Here is a 24,643-nt window from a genome sequence, read left to right on the forward strand (position 1 = left end):
AGTATGCTTATTTGAACCTCTTTAGTCTGCAAAACAGGTCTGGAAAGGTCATATTAATAACATTCACACAAGATTCTTGGTATTTCCTGGTTTTGTGTTACCTGAAATATGACTGCATGCGCCCCTGGTAAGGCAGCCAGCAACATCAATCACCTGGATGTAGCATTGACCTAGGGTTGCCAACTGTCCAGGATTGACCTGGAGCCTCCAGGAATTGAAGATTAATCTTCAATTAAAGATTATGTCATGTGATGAAATCTCCAGGAATACATCCAACCAAAATTGGCAACCCTCCATTGACCCATCATGGGGGAAGGGACAGATGATTCAGTGACAGCAAAGTACATGACTACAGCATGTTATGAACAGAGGTTGAGCCTGTGGTCAGCTCTGCGTGATTAGAGAGCGATTGATAGATTTAGGGCCAAAGTTTTCCATGGACTTCTTGCCTTTGTGGATATTGCAAGCTGAGGTTCTTCCACAGGATTGCCATTCTTGCTTCAAGGAGGGAATGAGAATCTGCAAATCCTGTGCGTTTTTGGAAGCAAAAGGTTTTCCATGGAAGGGGATAAACTAGCTAACCCACAGTATTTAATTTATAATGAATGTATTTATTATCCTCATAATTGTAGAGAAACAAACAATACATTGCTTAAAATTCAAACCAATGCAGCATTATCTTAATTTCATAAAATCAATCCAGATTCTTTGCCATGTAATCTAATCAAGGAATTATTTGGTTGGCAGCAATGTCCTTTGGCAAAAACCTCTACAATCTGCTACTAGAGCACACTGCTAGACCCACACACCTGCTAAACTTTCCCACGTTAGCTACACTTTTCAAAAAGAACAGCCTAACACAACTGGCCAAGAGTGAGGAGCAGAATCCTCTTTGAAGTTCACTATACATATCAGCATACAGATCTACTCTACCTGTGCAGCACTTGGATTCTAGGTGATGAGTGCTATAGAATAAAATAGACAGATTAGGCAGCCGTGGCACTTATGCTCAGAAATTATGATTACATTAACAGAGAAATATCCCCCTCAAGAAATGTGCTATCAGATAAAATCATCATTTCTAAATGGTGAAGCCAACTGAGAGTGTGTGCATGTGAATGCCTTGAACACTGAACGTACATTCTGTTTTTTACTGAAGCCATTAGTATACATTTCATTATTAGATTTATGAATATGAAGAGAATATGAAAAATGTATTAGGCCCTTTGGAAAAATATAAACTAACTGTTTTCCACTAAAGCATGCTGGGACATGCAAGGGATTTACTAAGCATTACTACTGATTATAATGTTCAGTGGCTTACAAACTGGAGTAAAGATTAAGTAAATCACTGTCTTGACTGATGAGAAAAGCATATATTTTAGAAACTTAGAATCTTTGGATGGCGTTTCAGTGTAACGGCCATTTTCCCTTAAACATTACTACTAAGAGAGACTTTTTATAGATGAGGTTATTGCTTTAAAGCACTTTTCATGGTTGTAGTCACATTCAAAGTAGTGGCAGGTAAAACAGTGGGTAAGCTGAACAGTACACAATATTTTATGAACAATTAATAGATGCTTTATCCTACCTAATACTTTAACTTAATATACCATAGTGCAGTAGAATGGAGGAAATATTTGACTACGTGGGAGACATTTACAATATACTTCATTCCTAAAGGTAATTGGTACTTACAGAGTGTTAACCTGTTGAAGTTAATGGCTTAATTTACAAGGCTCATATTTGTAAAAGTATGTGTTGGGACTTTTCATTTACAAAACTCCCAAAGCATATGCTTACAGGCACATCCACATGACACACTGGGTACACATTTTTAAAAATCTGGATCCAAGGCTTTTAAATGTCATTGACTGAGTCTACTGTACTAATTCTTAAACCACTACCAGTATCCTGAGATAACTGACTGAAGAACAGAATTTTTCACAAAGCTAATAATGGGTAACTAAATACTAACAGGTAACCTGGAATATTCCCATATTGCAATACAGTCAAACCTCACTTACCTGAAGCCTGGTCAACCGAGAGTCTTAGATAGTTTTGGACAGTTGACATGTCCTCTGAGTTTGATTTCAATGTATAAGTCTTTCTGTGCTGATTTAGGCACAAGGACCTGAACATAGAAGTTTTAATACACATGTGACCAGCACCATAAAGACAGTCACTTTCAAAAGCGACTCATGATTTCGAGTGCCTCCATTTTTGAGTGTCCAACTTGTGACACCTGAAAGGGGCATGGTTTTCAGAGAGTGGGTGTTCACTAAAATCAGGCCCCTTTAAAATGTCCCAAAAAACAGAGACACCCAAAATCATGGTGTGCTCCAGGCTTGAAACTTAAGCCTGAAACACAGCAGCTGCCACCTCCTTCTTAGCTGTTTATGACTGAGAGGATCTGGCTAACAGACCAACATCTACTAGGTGGGGTCATTCAATTTATCTAAGGGATTATATATTATTTAAATGACTTTCTTTAATTTTGAACCATTGTAATGACTTTGTATAAATGATGAGCATGTGAAAATAGAAAGTTAGCAAAGAGGTGAGGTGAGGCTGGGAGGTCTATGAAAGAATCAAACAAAAACATGACCTGTCCATGAGTTCAAGTAGACTTGCCTACCTCTGGCTGACTACCAACACAAAGCATCAGGTTAGGATTAAAATATAGGAAGCAGTGATTTAGCACTGAAAGTAGAACGCTGAAGGTGACTGATTAGGAGACTGTACAGAAAAAGTAGTGACTAACAAAGGTTTGGAGATAAAATGATGGAGCATGTTTATGAGCTGATCTATTGAGATTTTAAAACAGTAGCCTTTTGTACTTTATTTATTTATTGCATTTCCTCCATTCTAAGGTATTAAAAGATCCTCTTTGAAAAGTTAAATATTTGAAAGGGGAAATGCCCTTGTTCAGTTTTATATGGGATGATTTATTTAAAGCTGTGAAAACCGTATTATATGTTTGCATAATATAGTGTTGTGGTGAGACAAGGAATATTCAATGAAATTGTCAGAGAAAAGAGCTGTTGCTAGGCTACCTTTACCAGAAAATTAGTTTCATTCTCCTACTTTTAATTTAAAAATGGCTTGATACTTTTAAACTTTATATTGTAAGCAAGCAAATGTATATTCAAAAAAGCCCTGAAAATACTTTAAAACAATCTATAGTTTTAAAATAAATAAATTGCACTAATGGATTCCCTTAATTCTAGTAAGCCATTACAACATGTTCATTTACAAGAAATCTTTCACCTGAGAATTTATTTCTATCACCACCACTATATATCAGTGAATAAGTATTAAAAGGATATATAAACAAATAGCTGTCACAGTCAATATGACTTTTCCTTGTGCACTGCAGCATTGACACTATAGAATAAAGTTTCTAGTTTCTCAAAACTTTTGACTATTTTTATTCCCGTGGCAAAGAATAGTGAGCAACCCAATACACATTGTGTCCTTGTGCTCTGACATCAACTACTATGGAATTAAATGCACCAGCTAAATGTGGCTTGTTATTATGTGATACTTGAATGACAGATTCCTTAGAACTTTAAATACCACATGCCTATAGACAGATAATATACTGTGTAAAGAAATTAATCAGTTACACTATGTACTCTTTTTAACTTCTGCCTCTTTGTAGTGGGAAAATAATTGCACCATCCAAAGGTTTGGGCCAGATTCTGTCATCCTCACTGAAGCTGAGTAGTAACTTGCTGCATGAATACTGTTATTGTTTTGAAAAGTTGTATTTGCGAAGTAAACAATTAATTAACATGTCCATTAGTGGCAGAATCCGGCCCTTAGGACAAGTGTAATGGGGTCCCTGCAGGGCCCTCCTGGCTCCTGCCAGGCTGAGAAAGTCACACAGAGACCTTGTTGCAGTGCTCACCTGGTGCCTTTATTTACAGGTTGTGTTCCCACCACCTTTCCACCATACACATAGTCCCTTTCTTACAGTCCACCAGCAGGGGACAAACTATCTCTCTCTGCTTCCCCTCACTGCCTTTCCTCTACTGCAGCTTCCCTCTTTCCAGCTCCTCCCCTGGCTTCCCTCCCCTGGGGCTTTTCTCCAGCCCCAGCCTGATGAGGCAGCAGCTGTTCCAGCTTCCCCAATCAGGGCTCCTTTAATTGGAACTGGAGTGACAGAGAGTTGGCTAGGCAGTTTTCTGCTTAGCACCCTGTGACAACAAGATACACAAGTCTTCTCTTTTACATATATAGTAAAACCTCTGGAGTTATGAACTGACCAGTCAACCACACACCTCATTTGGAAATGGAAGTACACAATCAGGCAGCAGCAGATTTACACACACAAAAAAGCAAATACAGTATAGTATTGTGTTAAACAAACTACTAAAAAAATAAAGGGAAAGCAGCATTTCTTCTGCATAGTAACGCTTCAAAGCTGTATTAAGTCAATGTTCAGTTGTAAACTTTTGAAAGAACCATAACGTTTTGTTCAGAGTTATGAACAACCTCCATTCTGGAGATATTCGTAACTCTGACGTTCTATTGTACCCCAAAAGGCTATAAAAACTGGCTGTCTCGGGGCCGCGTTCTTAAGGAAACAATTTGGCTTGCTATGTAGAGGGAAAACAAAAACCTCAACCAAGAGTCTTGTAACAGTGGAGCTGCAGTGGGGCTCCCCCACTTACTACTCCTTAATCTTAATTTGTCCCCAACCTTGGTGCTGTGCTTGTGCAGCAATTGCTTCAGCACCCTCTATGTACCTCCAGCAGAAAGGGGGCATTACTGGACATACCTGGAGATACTTGGGTGTCTCTCCCCATTAATCACCATTTGCTGATAAGGAGTCGTAGTGGAGGTGCATACCTTGCTTGAACAGTAGATTTTGGAGAGCAGAGTTTCCTTCTCGTCTCCTGATTACACTAGGCTAGGAGAAATCTTCAGACCAAAAGGCTCTTTTATTCAGCTCTATTTTGGAACTGGGCCCACACAGGTTTGGGGGAACATAACCCACCTTTAGTTAACTTGGAGTTTCAGTTAATTGGACGTACCTTAATCAGGGCTTGCTTGTATTCAGAGACTAAAATTTTTACCTGATAAGTAAGAGTTCTGATGCTTTTAAAATGTGTTATGGAAGATGTTGCCCTGACTTAGAACAGTAATGTAGGGATCGCAGGAAGTTCTGTCTGCACGCAGTGTCCATCTAGTGCTTTGCATGTAATAAGGTGATTAATGTTGACATTCAAATATAAATATCCAATAGCAAAAAAGTTTCTATTTAAAAATTATTTAAAAGTTTCCTCAACAGGAAATAATCAAATTAAACAACAGAACAAAGCTACTAGCTATTTGCCCCATTAGACCCTCCTTCCTGACCTCACCACCCTTTAGTAGTATGCAAAACAAGACGTATACAATTCCACATTTTCACCAATAGGTGGCACTAGTGCTTTCTACTTTTATTAGAACAGACAAGGAGCCCTCAGTTACCTCAGGGGAAACAAACCCTGTTGTACTTAAAAAGTGAGTTCATCTAATAACTATAAACTATTCTTCTACTACAATGACAGGTTTCAGAGTAGCAGCCGTGTAAGTCTGTATTCACAAAAAGAAAAGGAGTACTTGTGGCACCTTAGATACTAACAAATTTATTTGAGCATGAGCTTTCGTGAGCTACAACTCACTTTCATCGGATGCATTCAGTGGAAAATACAGTGGGGGAGATTAATATACATAGAGAACATGAAACAATGGGTGTTACCGTACACACTGTAAGGAGAGTGATCGCTTAAGGTGAGCTATTACCAGCAGGAGAGTGGGGGGGGAACCTTTTGTGGTGATAATCAAGGTGGGCCATTTCCAGCAGTTGACAAGAACGTCTGAGGAACAGTGGGGGAGGGGGAACAAACATGTCACTAGCTGGGTGTCTGGCTATGTAGACTCCCTCCTCAGGCTCTACGCTACCAGCACTCCCAGCTATCAAGACACCACTGACCTCCTGAGGAAACTACAATCCATCGGTGATCTTCCTGAAAACACCATCCTGGCCGCTATGGATGTAGAAGCCCTCTACACGAACATTCCACACAAAGATGGACTACAGGCCATCAGGAACAGTATCCCCGATAATGTCACGGCAAACCCGGTGGCTGAACTTTGTGACTTTGTCCTCACCCATAACTATTTCACATTTGGGGACAAAGTATACCTTCAAATCAGTGGCACTGCTATGGGTACCCGCATGGCCCCACAGTATGCCAACATTTTTATGGCTGACTTAGAATAACGCTTCCTCAGCTCTCGTCCCCTAATGCCCCTACTCTACTTGCGCTACATTGATGACATCATCATCTGGACCCCTGGAAAAGTAGCCCTTCAGGAATTCCACAATGATTTCAACAATTTCCATCCCACCATCAACCTCAGCCTGGACCAGTCCACACAAGAGATCCACTTCCTGGACACTATGGTGCTAATAAGCAATGGTCACATAAACACCACCCTATACCGGAAACCTACTGACCGCTATGCTTACCTACATGCCTCCAGCTTTCGTCCAGACCACACCACACGATCCATTGTCTACAGCCAAGCTCTACGATACAACCGCATTTGCTCCAACCCCTCAGACAGAGACAAACACCTACAAGATCTCTATCAAGCATTCTTACAACTACAATACCCACCTGCTGAAGTGAAGAAACAGATTGACAGAGCCAGAAGAGTCCCCAAGAGTCACCTACTACAGGACAGGCCCAACAAAGAAAATAACAGAACGTCACTAGCCATCACCTTCAGCCCCCAACTAAAACCTCTCCAACGCATCATCAAGGATCTACAACCTATCCTGAAGGATGACCCATCACTCTCACAGATCTTGGAAGACAGGCCAGTCCTTGCTTACAGACAGCCCCCCAACCTGAAGCAAATACTCACCAGCAACCACACACCACACAACAGAACCACTAACCCAGGAACCTATCCTTGCAACAAAGCCCGTTGCCAACTGTGTCCACATATCTATTCAGGAGACACCATCATAGGGCCTAATCACATCAGCCACACCATCAGAGGCTCGTTCACCTGCACATCTACCAATGTGATATATGCCATCATGTGCCAGCAATGCCCCTCTGCCATGTACATTGCCAAACTGGACAGTCTCTACGTAAAAGAATAAATGGACACAAATCAGACGTCAAGAATTATAACATTCAAAAACCAGTCGGAGAACACTTCAATCTCTTTGGTCACTCGATTACAGACCTAAAAGTGGCAATTCGTCAACAAAAAAACTTCAAAGCAGACTCCAACGAGAGACTGCTGAATTGGAATTAATTTGCAAACTGGATACAATTAACTTAGGCTTGAATAGAGAATGGGAGTGGATGGGTCATTACACAAAATAAAACTATTTCCCCGTGTTTATTCCCCCACCCCCCACTGTTCCTCAGACGTTCTTGTCAACTGCTGGAAATGGCCCACCTTGATTATCACTACAAAAGGTTTCCCCCACCCCCACTCTCCTGCTGGTAATAGCTCACCTTACGTGATCACTCTCCTTACAGTGTGTATGGTAACACCCATTGTTTCACGTTCTCTGTGTATATAAATCTCCCTACTGTATTTTCCACTGAATGTATCCGATGAAGTGAGCTGTAGTTCACGAAAGCTTATGCTCAAATAAATTTGTTAGTCTCTAAGGTGCCACAAGTCCTCCTTTTCTTCTACTGTAATCTTTGCTTTCTGAAATGAACATAGGAATGACATTCAGACTAGATTTTCAAAGCAGCAGCATCTTTATATATAATTACTATTTAAACTCACTTAGAAAGGTCTTCTTCCAATGACAGCATCAGTATTTATTAAAATGCAATACAGAGATACTCAATAATCATACCTAGTATTTAAAATATCTCATATTAGCAAGGTGTCATGTCGCTTTTGCATCCTGCGACATTAGACATGCAGACACATTTAACAGTCCCTTTGTTAATGTTTATTCTCGTACTCCTCTCTACAAAGCAACTAGGACTAGATAGGTTCGTAAATTAGTTGAGAGATTTTAGATTGTACCTGATCTCACCCAGTAAAGGAAAAATAAGAGAATTTCTCTACTTGTATCCCAGAAGCCTAAGAGGATGGAGAATAGACTAAACCTTGGGTTTGACATGCCTCAAGATTCTGGCCAGCTCTGCTCAGTCCTTCATCTTTCTGAGGGAGATGCACTGAGCACTATGCAGTTTACTGCTTGCTTATGGGTCTTTTGGCTGATGCTTTAAAATCCAAGGCACTTTATTGTCTGTGGTGACACTAAAGAATCCCTTGACAATTTTTTTTGTAAGTCAGAAATTTGCTTAATGTTCTTGATCAAAATTCTCCCCTGTATAATTGGTTTGCAATGTGATGTGTATCTGTTAACGGCTGTTCTCCATTTCAAATGTGGCTAGATTTCAGTGGTGCAGTTTTGCATATTGGTTGTGAAGTGTTTGGGGACCATTCAGAATGAAAGGTGCTACATAATGTAAAGACTAGTCTATACCGTAGCATTTGGACCACAACCTGTACACAGGGGTGGGGTGAATGAAGGGAGCAAATCAGAATTCCTTCAGTGTCCCTAGGGAGGTGGCCTGTGGAGTGGGGGCTGTGCCAAACACCCTTGAAAAGGAGCACGCTCTGTAATGTTTCAGCTCTGATGGCCCTGTCTTCATTCCTCCCCACCACCCCCATTTTGACTCCCTTTGACGAGTTGGGCACCAATAATGATACTAGATCTTCTTTTCCCTTGTATTTAGGGAGGCAAAGGACTGGGCCTTCTTACTCCTTATGAGCAACTGGTCTGGGCCAACCGTTACTGCATTATCACTGCTTTCCATTTCTAAATGTCGAAGAACACTAAAGGCACCCCTCTGTCAAAGGGCCAACATATAGAATCTACTGCCAATCACTTTGAAATTTAACCACAGCAGAGAATAATACAAGAATACAATGGTCCAATTTGTGTTAGTTCACCATAAGATCACATTGTTGCTGCCTTTCACACAAGCTGCAGAAGAGAAGCTCAGTCCTAACCTGTGTCATTCTTAATCAGCAGCGTTGCCACCAAAAATAAAATTCCCATCCAAAGTACCCTGATCTTGCTAGAATAAAAACAACAACAAAACCCCGCAGGTTGACCTTGCAGCACGAGCAATTTAAAAAATATACTTTTTAAATGTAAATTCGATATAGAAATCACTGAGGGAACATAATGCGGAACACTAAGACATCTCTCTTGTGAACATAACTGCATTTTAACTACACGTCATATACACATTTTTCAGGCTTATTATCCATATCTCTGCAGCAAATAAATTAAGCTTTCAGATTGTACACAAACACAATAAATATATTTGTGTATATTTATAGATACACATACAGACATGCCTAACTCAAATCTGCATTTATTTAAGTTGATAAAGTCCTAGTTTGCTAGCTGGAGTGAGAGGAATTTAAAAAGCATCTCATGCTTTTCTCCAGCATTCTCACTTTGGACTGACAGAGGGGGTACAGATGGTAAAGCAGCAGCAGGACTCAAATTCTGTGTGGCAGTGTTGCCAACCATTCTAACTCTACAAACTCATTGATTTTGAAGATCTCCTGCCATTATTATTGGATTATGCTTCCTCCATTTGTAATAAGCATTTCTGTTAGCACAGAACTAGATAAGTTAGCATAGATAAGGGGCCTATTATCAGTGATGCTCTTCTACAAAAGAGGAAAACAAAAAGAGAAAGAAATACAAAGAAAACAGAAAAGGAGGACTTGTGGCACCTTAGAGACTAACCAATTTATTTGAGCATGAGCTTTCGTGAGCTACAGCTCACTTCATCTGATGAAGTGAGCTGTAGCTCACGAAAGCTCATGCTCAAATAAATTGGTTAGTCTCTAAGGTGCCACAAGTCCTCCTTTTCTTTTTGCGAATACAGACTAACACGGCTGTTCCTCTGAAAGAAAACAGAGAGGATTGGATAGAGAGTAGCAGGAATTTTGTTTCTCCCCCATGGTTAGGTATAAATGAGGCTCCTCTTTAATATTCATATATTTTTTGTTTATAAAAAAGACTTACTATTTTAGGGTGTTCTGCAAAGAAAAATGTTCTGGTGTAGTTTTATTTTCAGCCAATACCTCTGTGGTGAAGACAGTGATTTTATGCCAAAGGAGTATCTCAGTTGCTAGTGTGCTGTAATCTATTGACTTAATAGGAATCAGGAATATTTATTTCATAAAATAGAAAGTGTGGTTTTGGCAGAATTTAGATTTTACATATAAATTCTTTTGAAAATATTACCATAAATGACTTAGGAGCCCAAATCCCATTTTCAAAAGTGACTTGGAACCTGACTTAGGACCAGATTTTTAAAGGTATTTAGGCATTGCTCTGCTCAGCGCAGCAACACCAAGCTGATTTCGGAGTCAAAGTCTCATTGAAAGTCAATGGGACTTAGGAACCTAAGTCACTTTTGAAAATGAAATGAAATTAAAACAGTCAGATAGGGGTTGCAGCACTGTCATACCACTGCCTAAATGCCTTTACAAATCTGGATCGTAGGCACTTAGGAGTTTAAGTCTCACAGGTGCTTTTGAACATATTACTCATAATCCTTTGCAAATCCCTAAGTAAGTTGTACAGTGAAACCAGAACTTCTAGTTGCCCACCACTTCTCCACTTCCCACCTTTTTATTTTTACAATAAGTAGAATACCTTAGTTCAGTGAGATCTAAAAAGTTGTACTGTAACTTGTTCCATGGAAAAAATGGAATTGATAATGCCCATTTATGCTCTGCAGCTGAAGTATAAATAGAATAATGCATATAATTGTTGTCTCTCTGAACATCTGTTATTGTCTGATGGCTACCTCTAAGCAAAGTAGTTGCTGAAGATGCAGGGAAAAACTGAGTGAGTGAGTGAGTGAGTGAGTGACTGAAGCAGGAAGAATTGATCTTATACAATCTAGTGGCCAGATTTTTTAAAGCATACAAAATTGGTGGCAGATTTTTCTAAAAGAGCTCAGCTCCTATATAGGCACCTAAATGCAGTGGCCAGATTTTCAAAACATCTCAGGGCCCAGCAGCTCCCACTGAAAACAATCAGGTACTGAACACTTTTGAAGACTAGGTCTTTAATGTAGGTGCCTAGATGGAAACCTGTTGGGTGCACAGTTATTTTGAAAATCTGGAACTAGAATTATTTCCCTGTTCAAATTGCCAGTTCAAATGCAGAACAGAGAAAAGGGAACCAAACTCAGATCTCTTGGCTGTTTCATGGCCTACATAAAACTATTGTTACATGATTTGTTGAAAAGGGATTAAAGGTGGTTATGTGTGACATATCCCCAAAGCAAATCCTAAAGTGCAAGAAATGTCATGATATAGGACACCTGTTAATTATGCCCTTAAGCCCACCCAGCACATTTGCACTGATGGAGATAGACTTTGGACTTTGATAAGGAACTTCATTTTGTCTCCAACTAATAAAGGAACACATTATACATAACATATCAGTATCCCTCATAGTACAATGAAAATCCGTAGTTATATCTGCAGCAACATTAACCATTATCCACGTTGACATTTTTGCACAAATTAATTGTTCTCGTATGTTTTTATAAGAGAATGATGAATTTATAATTAAGATTTTCTGTTATGCTGTGAGGGAGAACAATGGTTTGTGTATCTTCTCATCAACTGGGGGCAGAAGGGCACTTTTCCTGTGACCTTGTGGAATCTGTTTTATCAGTGGGGATATGCTGAGCTTTAGAGAATAGTTGATAGGTGTCCCATTATTTGGCATACCCTTATTTTTCAGGGATTTGCGTGCTGGGGATAAGACTCATTTAACCAGCTTGAATCCCACTTAAACTATTTTTTGTTTGTTTATGGAATTTCCTGACTTACCTTAATATGATAAATATAGAGTGGTTTGGGGTAGTATGCCCCCCTAACTTTCCCTCCAGTGGGACAGGAAAGAGAGCCAAAGGCATAGAGAGGGGCACGGCGGGCTAATTGTGTGTGAGTGTGTGTGTGTGTGTGTGTGTGAGAAGTGGAGGGAAATTAGTTTTATTTCTACCCTCCCCGACTCCAGCTCAATGGTTCCTGCATTCCTGTGGTGAGGTCAGCTTGTGTATGGCCACATCTGCTCTGCTGGGCCAGCCACAATTCCTCAGGGTGGAAGAGCCTCCATGAAAGCTGCAGAGTATAAAACAGAGGCCAGAAAGCACCCTAACACTGGATTTCAAAAGTTCTCTCACCTGGGAACCCCTGATGCTACTCTTTGACTGAGATGAGGTTCACAGCATAGACAGCAGCCCTCTTCCCAACAACAATATATTTCTTCAGTTCCATTGGAAACAAGAACCAAGAGGTGACCATCTTGCCAAGGGGCAACCTCACTTTGACATAACAAGTATAGCTCTCAAATAGACTGCATATCAGTTGAATCAGACTCCCAGTTGGTGGGGAGAGAAAGAAGGAAGAGATCCCCATCAAAAATTAAAATCCCAGCTCTTAAAAACATTGATGCTTATATTTGTGTGCACTTAACAGCACTTAATGCCTTATATGCCTTCCTTAGAAGGCAGTCAAATACCAGCCACCCCATTTTACAAAGGAGGTAATCGAAAGTATGCATAAGTCACTTCTAGCAGAGCTGGGAACAGAGCCTAGATCTTTAATATGACAATCACAACCTCTCAACTCAGCCACACCGCCTCTAAGAAAGAACCTGCCAAATTTACGTGCTTGGGTACACGCTGGTTGTAACCACTAGACCACACTCCTCTTCCAAAGATTGGAATAAAACACTGTGTTTTGCTGTGTTGCCCACTGGAAAAATGAGTGTTGTTTTCCCCTTTAGAGGCTGCTCCACAGAAAAGCAGAAGTTACTTCAGACACTTAAGTGATAGAGACTTGGGCTTGGGATATGAAGAAGCTGGATTCAAATGCTGCTAATGACCCATGCAGTGGACTTAGAATTCCTGTTTTCCAAGTTTTTTTTTTTTTTTTAAAGAAACTGGTGTATTTAATTGATAGTGTGAAAATACTGTTAAAACAGGATTTATAGTGGAAAACCATTTAAGCTGGCAATAATGGTGCAACATACAACAAAGTACAGGTGTTCCAATTTCCATCAATTTTCCACACACTGATGTCCCACACTGGCAGATTTGAAGCTTGAGAAATATAGCAGCAGAAGTGGTCTAGTGAATGGGGGTCAGGTTCTAGTAGGCAGCCTGTGCTTTCAGAAATGGTAGCCATCTTTACAAGAAACACCTCCTCAGTTAGTAAAGTAGTGGTCACCTTTATTGAGTGTATTAGTAGTATCTATCCCATCGGATAGTATCAGATCTTTTGTAAATGACGGGAAATAGTGGCCATTTGAGAAAAGGAATATTATGACTAGAATGGTAAAGATAGGAAAAAACAATTGTTGATAACTTTGCTTACTTACAACCTAATTTCTTGAATTGTAGATTAGAAGGTGGCTGGCAATGAAGTTTAACGATATTGAATGTGTGAATGGTAACATACCAGGCATTTGTTAGTAAAAGACTTCTGAAAAATTTCAGATACTGGAGAGAAATTTCCAAAAGAACCAATTTTTTAAATTAATTTGAACTCTAACCAAATAAGAGACAACTGAAAAGCACAGGTAAGGGCCTGTAGGAGTGGGAGAATGCTTGTGGGGAGGCAGAATTCCTCACCTATATTCACAGATTTTAAGGACCAAAGGAACCATTATGATGGTCACCCATTCTGACCTCCAGCATAACATCAGCCAAGGGACCTGAATTAATTCCTGCTTCACTTCCAATAACTGTGGCTGAACTAAAGCTTATCTTTCAAAAGAAAAACATCCAAACTCGATTTTAAAATTTCCAGTAATGGAGAATCCATGACAACCTTTGGAAAGTTTTTCCAATAGTTAATTGCCCTCACTGTTAAAAATTTGTGCCTTATTTCTAGTCTGAATTTGTCTGACTTCAGCTTTCAGCCATTCGATCTTGTTAGACCATTGTTTGGTAGACTGAAGAGCCCTCTATTACCAAATTTCTGCTCCCCATGTAGGTACTTCTAGATAGTGATCAAGTCACTCCTTAACCTTCTCTTTGATAAACTGAATAGACTGAGTTCCTTAAGTCTTGCACTATTGGGAGTGTTTTCCAAATTCTGAAGAATGTGTTGAATCATATTATATTTGAGAGATTTTTGTTACATTTGTTTTTCCTTAAGGAAACTCATTCTGGTTTATAATTGTGAAGATTTGCTCCTATGAGTACTGAATAATCTTTGCTGATTACTGCTGTGTTATTACTGCTATGTCAACCTAGCAGTTTACAGGGGGGGACTTGGGTGCCCAACGAACACAGACTCAAGCTCTTAGGGAGAGGAGGCCTGCAAAGACCTAGGCTTTAGGGCATTCAATTGCACTTGAGATGTTTTCTTTCAAATTGTTTTTTCTGCATGTAATTTCCACTAAGTCAGACAGTCTGAAAAGGTAAGGAATTCACACACTGCTTTCATATAGACATACATATAAACAAACAATTTTACCTGCAACCACTGGAGATTTTCTGTCATCTAAAAGTTGAATGGCAGTACTAGCTGTCACCACATTGCTTTTGTTTGCTGTTTCTACAAGGTGTAAAAAAAAAAAAAAAAAAAAGCTATTAAAATCAAAACATATTGCAGTGTAAGCAAGTTCAGCTGTAGATTTTTAGTTTGAAAAAAATACCAAATCTTCATATGAATTTAATGCTCAGGAAAAGTGCTGGTTTGACATTCAATTACAGCCCCTATTTATCCACAAACCTGGTACAGCACAGGCAGTGACACTGCAAGTTTCCCTACCATGCCTGATTACAGAATTTGTGAACCTGGTGAAAATTTCAGTGCAGATTTCAGAAGATGAAACTCAGTTCAATACCCTCTCCAGAACATAACAACGTATGTTGGCTCTTCCCAATGTTATACATGCTTCAGTATTTAAATATGACAAAATTACAGACCTCTACTAAATGGGATTGAATAGACAAAGCTGCCTGGTAGCTGCTCAGCGGCTCTTCTGTACCAGAGTGGAAAATGATCAGCATTAAAAATATTCTCTTTATCTTCAGCTGTCAGGAAGTCTCTTGAAACAGAAGAAAGAAGAAAATATTTGCTGCTTTTTGTATATCACCAAAACATTTCAAGCTTGGCAATCAAAACAAAACAACATCTTTAATCTTTGGGAAAGAAAATGTGGGTTCTTTTCTATATCATTTGTGCAGTAAAAGAATTCAATATATCACTGAATAATTCTTGATATACTTGCAGTATCTTCTCAGAGAACAAATTTGGTAGCAACCCTGCTGTGTACAAGCTGAGAAGGGTGGGAAAAGGGGTAAAAAACTCAGCCAAAATCAAGTAGTACTTTGGAAAATTGTACTACTGTAGAAATTTAAAAAGATGCCTTTCTTTCTAGCAACTTGTTCAAATAATGTTTTACTTTTTAAACTAGCTGTGTGTGGTGGAAGAGGTGTTGTAACGAGTGAGGGCAACTGTTTCAAGCAATCCAAGTTCAAGTCTTGAGTTAGGCCAACACGATTAATAACTGTTCTTTCCAAGAAGATATAGTGGGAGGGGTGAATAATGAACTTAGCTATATCCTTCCCCAAAACAGGATGTCAGGGAAAGGTGCCTGAGGTAGAAGGGAGGGGTCATATGAGGAAAAAATGCAACTATCTTCTCCATGCTCATTGCTTTCCGTGTGCTGGATGAGGACACTAGCAGCACAAGCTGCAAGTCCACTGATTCCGGCTAACATATTTTCCACCAAACAACAATATTGTGTATTCAGATTAAATACCTTGCAAAAATCCTTAGTTATCATAAGTATAAGTACCAGATTACCTTGCACAAAACACATACACGTTTACCTGACATTTGCAATACACAGAGCCTCTTGCAGTAAGCTTCACCAACTAGAGAAAGTTTATTTTAAGAGAGCTCCATTTTAAGCAACACATGCGTCCAAAAATTGCTGCGTAACATTTTCTGGCACTGAAATCAGTATGTTCCACACATATTTGCACTTGCATATTGCAATTCCTTAGAAATAGGTCCTGAAAGATAAATCCTGGGTAAAGATGTCGTAGGGAGATCAAAATGAATACCTTCTTTCTTAAAACCTTTTCACACACCAATGATCCAGCTTTTTAAGTGATTTCCACTGTTGTCTTTGCAGTTTAATGGTGAGGAATATTTAACCATAAGAGAAGACAAGTATCTCTTCCTACACAATGCTGAACATTGCTCTAATATTGATTTTCACAGAATTACATTAAATATTATTGGCTCTCATAAAAGGACTGACATTGATTGCAGATGCTGATTGAAGCATAAAAAACAGTTATACTGTCAACATGATTTCCAAATAATATGACATGTATTCAAATCGGTAAAAATTAAGGGCATTTTCCTGCTGCTGCTGAAGTCAACAGGAGTTTTGCCATGGACTTCAGAGGGAACAGGACTGGACTCTAAGTAAATACAAATGTATGTCAAAGTTATGGACTGAGGGGTTTTTTCTTTCATCACTGTGGTTATTGTACAGGATTAGAATAGAACTATATGAGTAGATAGCTAGAAAGTTGACTTTTACTAGATAATTCTGTGTGGTTTTACTTGATAAAATCTAAGCTCTAAAACACCAACTTCTGTCTCATGCTAACTGTGGGAATTAATCTATTGTGTACAGCTAACCTCTCAAGTTTCTGTCTGAATTTATCTCTCTCTCTTATATGTACATGGTGTAAACATACTATCATGTTGCTATAACATCTTTGCACTTATGCCCAGATCCCCAAAATAACTTAGGTGCCAACTCCTCGTTTAGGTCCCCTTAGGACCTAAATTTCCACTGTTTAAGTCCTTGAGGGGCCTACATTTCTGCCTCTGGGCATATGCACTGTTGCCTCAGTCCTGGCCAGTACCTATCTTATGCCGAAGGTCCAGCAAAGATCCTCAGACCAGGTAAAACTAGACATTGTCCCACTTTGCTTGCCTGGAGAGCCCAATCCAGTAGGTATGCTCAGAGCAAGCCTAACTACACACAAAACAGCTAGGGAGGAAAAGAGAACTCCTTTATAAGCACTAGCCCAGTTGTTAGGGAACTCACCCAGGACATGGAAGACCCCTGATAATGAGCAGGAATTTGAACATGGGTTTCCCACCTCTCAGCTGAGTGCCCTAACAACTGGACTATGGAGTCACTCACTCACTCTCTGGCCCACTCCAGAGAGGAGAGAATGGGAGAGAGCCACACCAGAATATCCCAAAGTCCAGTGAGCTAAATATTGTAGGAGAGACTGCTCCCTCTCCTCTTCACCTCTTCCTCCACCAGGCCATTTTGGGAACAGTTTGGATGTGCTGCCACCATTCTGGCAAGAAACAGTTTAGGTGACTGACTCCGGGACAGGGTTTATGGCTGTGGATCCCAAGTAGAGACAGGCACCTTCCCCCAGCCCAGACGTAGCACCTAACTCCTTGAGAGGGGCATGGCTTAGTACTTACCCCTCTTCTTGGCATGTGATATTGGGTATTTAAGGCAGCTCCCTGCCTAGTGTGCCAGCTTTGGTAAATCCATTTCTTAGGTGCCTAACACTCCCCATTCATTATATAGGAAGCCTGGGTGCCTAACCTAGGGTCTGTGGATTCCACTCGGTGACTAGGCACCTAAAAGTTAGGTGCTGCAACCTCAGTATTGCAACACCCTAAGTCCCTTTATGGCTTTGGGCCTTGGGGCCTGATCCAACTTACACTAGTAAACGAAAGGACTCCCACTGACTTTAATATGTGTTGGACCCTTTTATGGCAGCTTTCTTCAAAGAATCTCATTGGGGATATATTATATTTCCCCATTTTAAACAGATGGCAAACTGATGCACACAGCGTGTAAGTATCTTGCCTAAAGTCATGCAGCAAGCCAATGCAAAGATGGGCATAGAGCAAACATTTCCTGACAACCCTGCACTAATCTCTAAACAACACTGCCTCACCCCAAACATTCATATTACTCATACTTACTAAGTTTTCCACTTACTCAAAGTATAAAACAATCACACTGACACTAAGTTATTTAGAAAAAAAGTCCAATATATACAGATAAACTGTTTCCCATAATATTCAACATGATCCTATTGTCTATATTATCTAAGCTTAATATAATTGGTGAAGAATTATTTTCCTTTCTACACTATGCAATATTCAGTATTAAGGAATTTTAAAATGAGCATTGTGATTACATTTTAAAAAATATTTTTGTGTGGCTTTTTTTCTCTTCCAAATTTAACTTTATAAAATACTTGAAGAGCATGGTTGAATGGCATAGATTATACTTTAAAGCCATAGCAATCCTCTGTGCAAGTATCTCACGGTAGACTGTGATAAGAGACAGTGCTCAACCTATATACAACCCTTCAAACTGAAGTATCCTTCCGTATGTTACAAATGACATAATGCATATCTAACATTTTGTGAGCCAAAGGCATTACAGAATAAGCAAAATTAAAGTTTTGATTTAGCAATATCAGCACACTAAGTGTTACAGACCTTCAGTTGAGGGAATTCCACAACTGGGATGAATAACTGCTGGAAACACCTAAAGACATTTGTTTTGGAGTGGGCTTAAGAAAAAATTGCATGATTTCCTCCATCTTCTGCAGCTCCAGTATCATCTTAGTTTTGCACTGAATAATCAGGATGTGATTTCTAACTCCAGGAGGGTGGAAAAAAGCAAACATATGGACTGAAAAAAGGCCCCTATTATAGCTGATATGCAGGTGAAAAATATTACACTAGTTTCAAAAGTTACAGAAAAATCTAAAGAAGACTACAAGAACTGTTCTTGTTTATTCTATGTATTCAGCTTTGCCAGTGTGAAACTTTGGGGAAGAAAAAAAGAGCATATTTCCTAAAAATTTTCTTGCCTACCCATCTGCTCCTTCAGCACAGTCATGTGACTTACTGATTAGTAAGTTGCTCTGGTCCCACAAACAGGTTGATACGAGATAGACCCGTCCGGGTTCCAAGAAAGGCAACTTCCACTCCCTTGTCAGAATTTCTGAAATAGAGCAGCACACAAGCAAAGATAAACATTTCCAAACAGTAAATAGATAGAGCTAGTGAAAGAGAATTTTTGATCTCATTCCTCTTATTTTTGAATTTATTGAAAGATATGTTCATTTTTGTTAAGATAAAACACACACACAGTTTGAAAAGTTATTTGGCCGCTGCATGAAATCTGTTTCTTCAAGATGGATTTGTGTGGTGGAATTACCTGAAGACTGGGGGAAGAACGGGAGTGGGTAACTAGCAGCATAGCTCCTCATGGTCACTCATCCTGATCCTTGGCTGAGATAGGGACTACAAACCCTGCTCACCCACTGCCTCAAATATAGTGCCCAACTATAAAAAAGGGACATAAGGTCAGCCCAGAGAATTACAGACCAGTCAGCTTAACTTCAGTGCCCAGAAAGATAATAATCGAGCAAATAATTAAGCAATTAATTTGCAAACACCTAAAAGATAATAAAGTGATAAGTAATAGTCAGCATGGATTTGACAAGAACAAATCATGTCAAACCAACCTAATAGCTTTCTTTGACAGAGTAATAAGCCTTATGGATAGTGGGGAAGTGGTAGATGTGGTATATCTTGACTTTAGTAAGACTTTCGATACTTTCTCACATGACCTTTTCATAAAAAAACTAGAAATACAACCTAATGGAGCTACTATAAAGTGGGTGCATAACTGGTTGGAAAACTATTCCCAGAGAGTATTTATCAGTGGTACAAACTGGAAGGGCATATCCAGTGGATCCCAGTTTTCAAGTACATAAAACGTTGTTACAAGGAGGAGGGAGAAATAATATTCTCCTTAACCTCTGAGGACAGGACAAGAAGCAATGGGCTTACATTGCAGCAAGAGCGGTTTAGCTTGGACATTAGGAAAAACTTCCTAGGTGTCAGAGTGGTTAAGCACTGGAATAAATTGCCTAGGGAGGCTGTGGAATCATCATGATTGGAGATTTTTATGAACAGGTTAATCGAACACCTGCCAGGGATGTTCTAGATAATACTTAGTCCTGCCATGAGCACAGGGGACTGGACAAGATGACCTATCAAGGTCCCTTCCAGTTCTACGATCATCTCTGAGGATTTGTAGGCACTGGGTTCACATTATCACAAAACCAACTACACCTTTGGCCCTCCTACCGCCAGCGTCCAATCCCCTATTCCTCCTCAATGAACTGTGTCTGTAGTGGCAGAGCAGATATAAAAGGTGTATAGGAGTCTCCCTGTACATGCCCTCTGAAGTTGCCTTCCACGCACGGAGTGAAATAGCTGTAGTTCCATTGTGTTGGAGGATTCAGAAGACCTTATTCTGCTGTGCGAATTTTACCCTCAAAGCTTAGGGTATATTAACACAAGTGGCCATCATAGAACATCATTTCTTATCTCTCAAGAGTAGACTGGCTAACCCCAGTTGGTTATCAGTTCAGTGCACAATATAAGCACAATTAATTTTATAGGTAGAATAATTAAAACACTTTTTCAGGCTGGATTTTTGATGTGTATTTTTAAACTAAATTTTAAATCTTTTTTTAACATTTGACTTAAACAGAACAAAACTTATATTTCCATGGTATTTTCTCTTTTCACCCACAGTTTCCTAAAGACGGAGATGGAAAAATCACAATCCTAGTAATTACAAACCAACCTCAACTAATTACCTCACTGTATTATATGTGGCTTTACAATAACAGGCCTTTTCATACAACACAGAAAATTGTACAAACTTAACCAAATCTCATCTGGATAGTCTCCAGAATTCCCTTTCTACAATTATAGCTCACATAGGCTTTGCTAATCGAATTACCTATTTCCCCAATATATATCACATTTCTCTGCATAATACTATAGCTTAAGTATATTGTATGTAGTGTAAAAGCTCAAATAAAGGAATAGCGAATGCACTGTACAGTAGAGCATTTAGTTCCAATCTGGTTTTAAAAATTTTAAAATCTATACACTTTCATATCCAAGACTTATGTCTAGAAAGTCAGAGTGAATAATGTGCAATGAATAATTTATGTTATTAATTTCACTGTTTTATGTACATAACCTGCTCTCGAACAAATTACAAATTTCAGAGATATATTCATTTTTAGAAAATTTTCATTAATTTCTTAGAGAATAATTCCAAATACTGTGTTGTATTTTCATTTCCTACTTTGTTTGCTAGTTTCATGTGTTATTCTGTATTGTTAAAGATCGTGCAACCTCAAAAACCACAATCACCCACAATTTTTCATCATCTGATCAGCCCAACTACATAGGTATTTATAACACACTCATCTCCACCGTATCTGGGTAAAAGGTTCTTAAATTGTTAAGGTGTTTTTCAATAATATTTCATAATCATATTTCACTGCATGTGCTAGTGTATACTTTATTATTATACTAAAATGTGCATATGTATTTATTTACTTACTCTGATTTATTTAGAGCTAAACTGGTCCAATAAGCTTCTATTGGTGCACTCACCACTGCATCAAACAGAACTTCTTGTATCAATTCTTTATCACCTATGAAAATATATTAAATAAATAGCAAAAAATAGATTATATGTGTGGTGAAAAAAAGTCAAATCAAAATATTTTATTAGGTGAACCACACATAAATAGTATTAATTATTTATATTCAACCTATATTTCATCTACTTTAAGCAAATGGGCTCTTCACAGAATTACAAGCTAAATATGTAAAGGTGTAAACTACTTTACTTCAACCATCACCAAAATTCTCCTCATGCTTTGTGCTCGTGTGAAACTGGCAGCCTTTACAATGGCACCAGCAGCAATGTTAGATGAGGAAGTGACATGGGCGTTTAGGTAAAACAATGCAATTTCTCATGTTGGTATTTGTGCAGGAGCCCAGATTAATGCACAATGTTTTGCAAAACAAGCTATCCGGTATATTAAAATGACCCACCCAAATCAAACGAAAGGGTCTGCTCCCAGAAGTAAAACTCCTGGGATTTTGTTGGTGGACCGCGGGCCTATGGAAAAAGGGGAGACCTGAAATCTTTGCAGATCAAGGTCCCTCAGTTGGTATCCTCTGTCTCCCTTGCCGGGGAGAGGGATTTATGAGTTTTATGGTAGGAGTCCTGTAACCTTTCATTGGACCCACTTAAATGCCTGGAACAAAGGAAACAGGACAGAGAGAGCCCTTCCCCAATATTAAATTAATAAAGTTGCAGCCTGCTACTTAAACCCAGCTCTGTGTCATTTTACTGTGTGTGTTGATCAATGATCATGAAAGTTCCAGGTCTCAGGTTTACATTTCATCTAAAGGACAACCTGCCTCTTCTACTGGACTGGAGTACTGGCGCTCTTCTAACTCTTCGGGAAGAGTGCCACCTCCCTAAAAGTTCACCATCACCACTTCCTGAAGCATGCGGTGTTTTCTCTAGAAGTTTCGTCCAAGTACTCTCTCAGCCCCCTATCCTTAATTAATAAGATCTGAGGAGACCATGACACAAGATAGCATGACTGCCTAGTGTGAACTGGAAATTCAGTGTTTGGATTTTCAATACTATATATGGTAAAATATCTGGGTATCAGTACATGTAAGTACTAAACCAATAGATTGTCTTATACTCTCAAGTAGATATGGAATTTGCAAGATGATGTCAGTTAATCATACCTGTCTAACCATATTAGCAATTCAACTAATTCGCATTTTATTATGTAAAGTTTAAATACAATCATTGTTTAGATAAGAGAACATTTATGAAATTTATCAGTATAAAAATATTTAACATACTCACATTGAAGCAATGGCTCTTTTCCTGTGAGGTAGAGTTTAATAGCTCCTAGCTGAGTCATTTGATGGTGTTCAGGATGTAAGTCAGTGTTGCAATATGACCTGAGAACATAATGTTGCCAAAATACTGCAATGTAAATATTTATAAGCATGATCTCTCTTTGTCTTTGAATGTGAAGAGTTGGGCACAGTAAGCACAAACAATATTAAACAAAGAAGGGTAAAAAGCACCGATTTCATGCTTTGTTTAAGACTTACCATTCATCTGCCAAAGATACATCAGGGTGTTCTAAATCATGCAAACCTGAAACAGGAATAATAACATGTTATATAGGAAGCAGTCTAGGTAACAGATGGATATTTACATATACTTCATTGCATACCCTCTTCCTTCTTGGAAGAAGTATTATTACCACAGCATAATAAATCACAGTAAACTATGTTCACATACACTTCAGGGTCTGACAAACTGGCAAGAGCCAAGTAAATGAGCATTAAGGATGAAATGCCAGGAATAAAATCATTTGTTTGTGCCCAGATATTTAAGCTCATATGATATGTTTAGCGATCCGAAGAAGATCTGAGCAAAAAGAGCTGCATTAAGGTAAAGTACCAGACAACTTTGAATTCACTTGCTCTCGTTATTTTAATAAAGCCCTTTATGTTACATCATAATCTAGAGTTGCAAGGAAGAACTTTTTTTTTCAGAAATGATAGTATTTTTTAAACAAAAGGATGCTATGGTCTCATGAATATGAATAGGAATTTACAGAATAATCTGGAAGGAGTCTATTGTTATTAACACTTCATGGAGATGCCTGTAAATCAGTACTGTATTATTAGTTATATAGAACCATAAATTTGAATTTTGGAAGTTTTAAAACTCTTAATCTCATATCAGTAAATGTAGGCATGTTGGTCCCATGGGATAAAGCAAAATGGGCTAAATTTTCATAATGTGGACTCTGGGTCTTACCTATGAAGATGTAAGTACATAAGTAACCATGGGCACAAATGTGGGGTTTATGAATGCAATTACACGTGAGTACATATGCTCTGCAGGTCCAACTTAAGGTCCAAGTTTTCAACATTCAGGCAATAATTTATTATTACTATGTATTATGCTGATGGTAGCATCAGTCATTTTAGAAAGAAAGAAAGAATTTGATTAGAGGGAACCAGAAACTGACTTTTTTGTTCCTTTCTTTTTTTACTTAATACACATGTAAACAATATGAACTGTAGGTAGCATGGCAGAAGTGGATCTTTAAGAGGGGCTTAACTGTGCATATGGTAAGGGCCTGGCAATGAGCTCAGGAAGTTCATGACATTAATAAGGTAAAATACAAAAAAGGGGGCATGCAGTTTATGTGAGAAGCTGACAAAGACCGATGAGGGTAGGAACATTAGCTAAGCGAAGGGGGCAAAATTGTGATGCAAAGTGAGAAAAGCTTGAGTAAGTAGGGAGGGAAAGAGTTATACAGAGCTTTGAAAGTGGTGACAAACAGCTTGAATCTGATGTGACAGCAGATGTAGGATTCAAAATTGTGGTCCTTAGTGATTGGGCAGATGGCAATATTGTCCAGAGGGATACAGTCAGAAAAGTGGAGAGGGTTTGGGAGAGTAGAGTTTGGTTGTGGCTATGTTAAAGCTTAAGGTGATGATGAGACATCCAAGAGCAAATGTCAGACACACAGGCCAAGATGTGGGACTGGATGAAGGAAGATAGGTCAGAGGCGTGTTG

The 24,643-nt window shown here is 38.9% G+C and overlaps 1 protein-coding gene across 8 annotated transcripts in view; it reads right to left on the bottom strand.

Moving 5' to 3' along the window:
• Positions 1 to 24,643, bottom strand: part of CACNA2D3 (calcium voltage-gated channel auxiliary subunit alpha2delta 3) — a 735,544-nt gene that overhangs the window by 126,199 nt on the left and 584,702 nt on the right. For all 8 annotated transcript variants that reach the window (XR_012159822.1, XM_073351526.1, XM_073351529.1 and 5 more), the window contains 6 exons: positions 23,158 to 23,203; positions 22,904 to 23,001; positions 21,566 to 21,659; positions 19,037 to 19,132; positions 15,039 to 15,160; positions 14,584 to 14,664 (listed from right to left, as the gene is read on the bottom strand). Coding sequence is in view for 7 of the 8 variants with exons in the window: in XM_073351526.1 (XP_073207627.1) it covers positions 14,584 to 14,664; positions 15,039 to 15,160; positions 19,037 to 19,132; positions 21,566 to 21,659; positions 22,904 to 23,001; positions 23,158 to 23,203 (537 nt within the window). In the remaining variant the exon portion in view is untranslated. The remainder of the gene's footprint in view (positions 1 to 14,583; positions 14,665 to 15,038; positions 15,161 to 19,036; positions 19,133 to 21,565; positions 21,660 to 22,903; positions 23,002 to 23,157; positions 23,204 to 24,643) is intronic.

Source organism: Lepidochelys kempii, chromosome 7, assembly GCF_965140265.1.
Source record: "Lepidochelys kempii isolate rLepKem1 chromosome 7, rLepKem1.hap2, whole genome shotgun sequence".
NCBI classification, from domain to species: domain Eukaryota; kingdom Metazoa; phylum Chordata; order Testudines; family Cheloniidae; genus Lepidochelys; species Lepidochelys kempii.